The following is a 4,409-nucleotide window of genomic DNA, read 5'->3' on the forward strand; positions in this document are numbered from 1 at the left end:
AATAATATCCCATGATAGCTTGTGTATATATTCCATTACTTTGCCTGATATACCTGTTTGAGACAAGGATTCTGTATGTTGTTCCAACTCTCTTAGAGCTGGCCATGTGCCTCCAGGTAAGCTGCAAATCAGACAATCTGATGAAAATGCTCCCTCATGTTTCCCGTTCACTGTAATGGTCTTTACTTTTTTGTGAGGCCCTGGATTACATTGGAGACCTGTAAGCCAGGTATCTTTGATATCCTTCCACATCATATAGCTGAAATGACACATGTGATTTACTCATGTGTATTCCCTTAGCTTTTCCATTGCCTCTTTTACACACAAGGTTGCTCTGTGGACATATTCTACTTCCCAGACACAGGTAAGATTCAATATTGTAGAAATGCACTGAAGTCATTCTGTTTTCTGGGAATTAATCTTGATCCATAACTCATGGATTTACATTGGTATGTTTGTTTCTTCGGTTTCTTTTTGTTTGCATAGGTTTAAGATATTTTGTTTTGTTTTTGAGAAAGGGTCCTACGTAAATTATTTTGATCTGACAATTATGTGAATATTTTCTTGATAAAAAGACTTCCATATTCTCATTGTGGGAGCCTCTCTTTCCACTACCAGTTTAGGTTAAACAGGCAAATTGATTTCTCTGTTACTGTTAGAGCATTAGCTCAGAAGCTTGGTGGTTGATATAATGTTGAGGAAGTTGTATTAAGTTTGTCTTGAACGTGTATTCCTTTCTGACATCTTGGCAGGAGTCTTTTGACTCGAGACTTTAGAAGATGAGTATTCAGACCGCAGCCACACTCAAGAAGCTGGCAATTCAGTCTCTGGTGAGAGATGAGGCTTTGGACATATCCTCTCTGGAGGATCTCCCCTCTGTACTCTTCCCAGCACTGTTCAAGGAGGCCTTCAGTGGAAGACAAACCAAGCTCATAAAGGCAATGTTGGCATCCTGGCCTTTCCCCTGTCTCCCTGTGGGGGCATTGATGAAGACGCCTAAACTGGAAATGTTGCAAGCTGTGCTATATGGAATAGACATGCGACTGACTAAAGGGTTTCACCCCAGGTGAGCAAAGGTCAAGTATTATATAAGAGACCATGTGGGGTACACAGTAGAGATTCTGGGGCCATTGTGAATAGCTTCTGATGGGATCACGAGACAGTGATTCAGGAACCTTATAGCTATTGTGTGCTTGGACTAAGGACAGTTATCAGTGGATTAGGGCTTAGATCCAAGCAGCCTCACAGTAGAATGTGCCTATCTATCCCTGACATTCCTAAAACCATTAATAATGGGACTAGGGACAAATAATGAGTAACTTAGAGGAAGGAAAGTGGTCAGGGCCACACATGCAGCTCACGGAAAAGTGTGCAGCATGCATGTGTGGACATTGCACTGTTGTTTAAAAATATACAGCTTGGCAGGCTGAGGGGTATTTCACTATAGAGTCACTCAGTGAACCCTTACTGAGGGTCATCGCGGCTGCTGATACTTGATATGTGTTCACCCTCAGCAGGGGAAAACTTCAGGTTCTGGACCTGAGGAATGTGCACCATGCCTTTTGGAACATATGGGCTGGTACAGAGGACGATAGCTGTTCTTCAGAGCCCTTGGATGAGAAGCCGGTAGTGAAGGTCCTTCCCAGATATGCAGTGAGGAGGCAGCTGAAGGTGGTAGCTGAGTTGTGCCTCAGGCCACGCCTTGATGAAGCACAAGCAGCCTTCTTGAAGTGGGCCCAGCAGAGAAAGGACTCCCTACATTTGTGTTGTGCAAAGATGAAGATCTGGGCTATGCCCATGGACTTTATCAGCAAGATCTTGAATATATTTCATCCAAAGCATATTGAGGAATTGGAACTGAACACTCAGTGGAATTTGTACAAGCTGGCCAAATTTGCTTCCTGCTTTGGGCAGATGAGAAATCTTTGCAAACTCCTCCTGGCACCCCTCTATAAGAACGTCTTCAAGATTGCCAATAGGACAGGAGAGAGAAGAGCAGTATATCCAGGAGTTCATATCTGTCTTCTCCAAATTCAATTGTCTCCAGCATCTCTCCATGAGTGGTGTCCATTTCCTCAAAGACCACATGAATCAGGTCCTCAGGTGAGCAAGGATGGAGGACTGGGTCAGCTAGCAGAGCAAATTTTCCTCTTCCATTTTAAAGATTAGTGGTCCAGGATGCCTGTCTGTCAGTCACTGGGAACAAACATTTAGGGGCTCCTTAGAATATGTAAGTAATGTGTAGTGATTCCAAGTCTTAAATGAGCATGCCTGAAGGAGAGGACAAAAGGGACATAAGGAGTAGGTCAGATATGGTCAGGAGGGCTTGAAATTCTTCTTGGAATCATAGGCAAACAATCCATCAAAAAGGGGACAGGAAGAGTTGAATGTACTTAGATCTTGAGGGACTCAGCAGCAATGTGAGAAGGTGAGCTCTCTGCTTAGGTCTGTGGGCACAGCCTTCCCTCTCCCCCTACTTCTCCGAGAGTGAAATGCTTGACCCTCAGTAGGGCTGAGTGCATGAGACAAGAGGGAGTTTGGGCATCTGCATGATAGCAGGAGTGACTGTGGAGAGGTCAGGGTGCAATGCAGCATTGACTGAGGCCACAGGTCATGTCCTTAGATCCTGTCAGGACTCTCCTGGCATGAAACTTCCTCCTTGGTATCCTGGGTTTTATAGGGTATACTGGTTTTCTGCTTGAGATTATGGCCAGCAGATCAAGTGTGGGTTTGACTTCACTAAGCTGATTCCAAAAGGAAGCATCTCAGATAATATCTTTGATCATTTGCTCACACTCAGCTTGGGGTCCCTGTTCCCTTCTAAGACATTGAAAAGCCCACCCCATGCTCTCCATCACCATTTGGCAGAAGTAACCCTCTGGTCCCCTTCATCTCTAGGCACCTGATGACGCCACTGAGCTCCCTTTCTGTCACTCACTACCAACTTTCACAGTCAGACTTGGATTCCTTCTCCCACTGCCAGAGTGTCTTTCAGCTAAAACATCTGGAAATGAGAGGTGTGGTTCTAACAGATTTGGATCTGATGCCTATGAAATGTCTCCTCCAAAAAGTGGCAGATACTCTAGAAACGTTGGATTTTCAGGGATGTAGGGTGAAGGACTCCCAGCTCATTGCCCTCCTACCTGCCCTCACACATTGCTCTCAGCTCACCAAGATCAACTTCTACAACAATTGCTTCTCCATGCCCATCCTGAAGGACCTTTTGGAGCACACAGTCAACTGGAGCAAGATGAATGTGGAACAATACCCTGCCCCTCTGGAGTGCTATGATAGGTTGGCTCATGTCTCCAGAGTAAGATTTGCCCAACTTTGTCTGCAGCTCCTGGAAACTCTCAGGGCAATAAGGCAGCCCAAGAACATCTCCTTTGCTACAGATAATTGTCCTAAATGTGGTGAGCGCTGTGTCTATGGCCAAGGTGCGAGATTTTGTTTTTGCTGGCACTGAGCATGGATACAGGACTTCCTGATGTGAATAACGGGCAGGACTGGGACACATCTCTCATGCATGGTGGTCAGAGACTGTGACTTCAGACACTTTATACATGCTTGGAAACAAAAGACTGTACAAGAACTGAGATCCTGGAAGCTGAGCTTGGCATGGGAAACAATCTGTTGGACTGTGAGAACAGAGGACTTGTGGAGTCAGGATGACAACTTGGCTGTTTTGAGTGACTTCTGCCAGGACAGATTAAGAGATGCTTTGTAATGGACTTGCCAACTTTTGTTCTGAACTGTAATGTCATGTCAATAAACAGAACCAGGGTTCTTTTTTTAGATGTCATTCCTGGTGTGTAACTAGCATAAAGTATCTACCTTTAAACATTCTGCAACAAATAACCTCTGGAGAGAGTCAAAATGAACACAGGGATGCCAGACATGTAATGATTCAAAATCCTGGGTACATGGATAATGTTATAAGCTAAGGTGATTCACATATGGATCTCTAGGTTAGCATGTGCTAAAGAAGAATTCATAAGAACGACCTACATGTCTCTCACACTTCTTTTTTATTCCTTCCCATCCCTCCTCTCCCTGCCTGCTATTCAACTTCACAGGCCTTGTTGCTTTGAACCTTTGAACTTGCTCCATGCTTGCCCACAGCAAACTCCTTTCATGCTCTACAGACAGACAACCAATCAAAGAAGCCAAACCCCACGTATTAAAGGAGGTGACTCATGTTTTAATAGTACATTTTGCTAGAAAAGAGGGCCAAAGTTTGGTTTCAGCACTTTTATAATCAGATGCCTCCAGCTGGAACTCAAGCTTCAGGTGCTAGGTCCATCTCTTCAGATATCTGTGGATCCTGGCTTTTACACATTATGCACAATACATATGCATATACACCAAAATGAAAAAGTCTTAAAAAGCCCACCATTTCACAAATATTT

At 44.2% G+C, this 4,409-nt stretch overlaps 1 protein-coding gene across 1 annotated transcript; it reads left to right on the plus strand.

Annotated features, from left to right (window-relative positions):
• The first annotated feature begins 779 nt into the window (after positions 1 to 779).
• On the plus strand, positions 780 to 3,466 carry LOC127696308 (PRAME family member 8-like). The gene is made up of 2 exons (XM_052198877.1): positions 780 to 1,066; positions 2,899 to 3,466. The coding sequence occupies exons 1-2, from the start codon at positions 780 to 782 to the stop codon at positions 3,464 to 3,466; spliced, it is 855 nt and encodes a 284-aa protein (XP_052054837.1).
• Positions 3,467 to 4,409: the final 943 nt, after the last annotated feature.

Source organism: Apodemus sylvaticus, chromosome 11 (assembly GCF_947179515.1).
Source record: "Apodemus sylvaticus chromosome 11, mApoSyl1.1, whole genome shotgun sequence".
NCBI classification, from domain to species: domain Eukaryota; kingdom Metazoa; phylum Chordata; class Mammalia; order Rodentia; family Muridae; genus Apodemus; species Apodemus sylvaticus.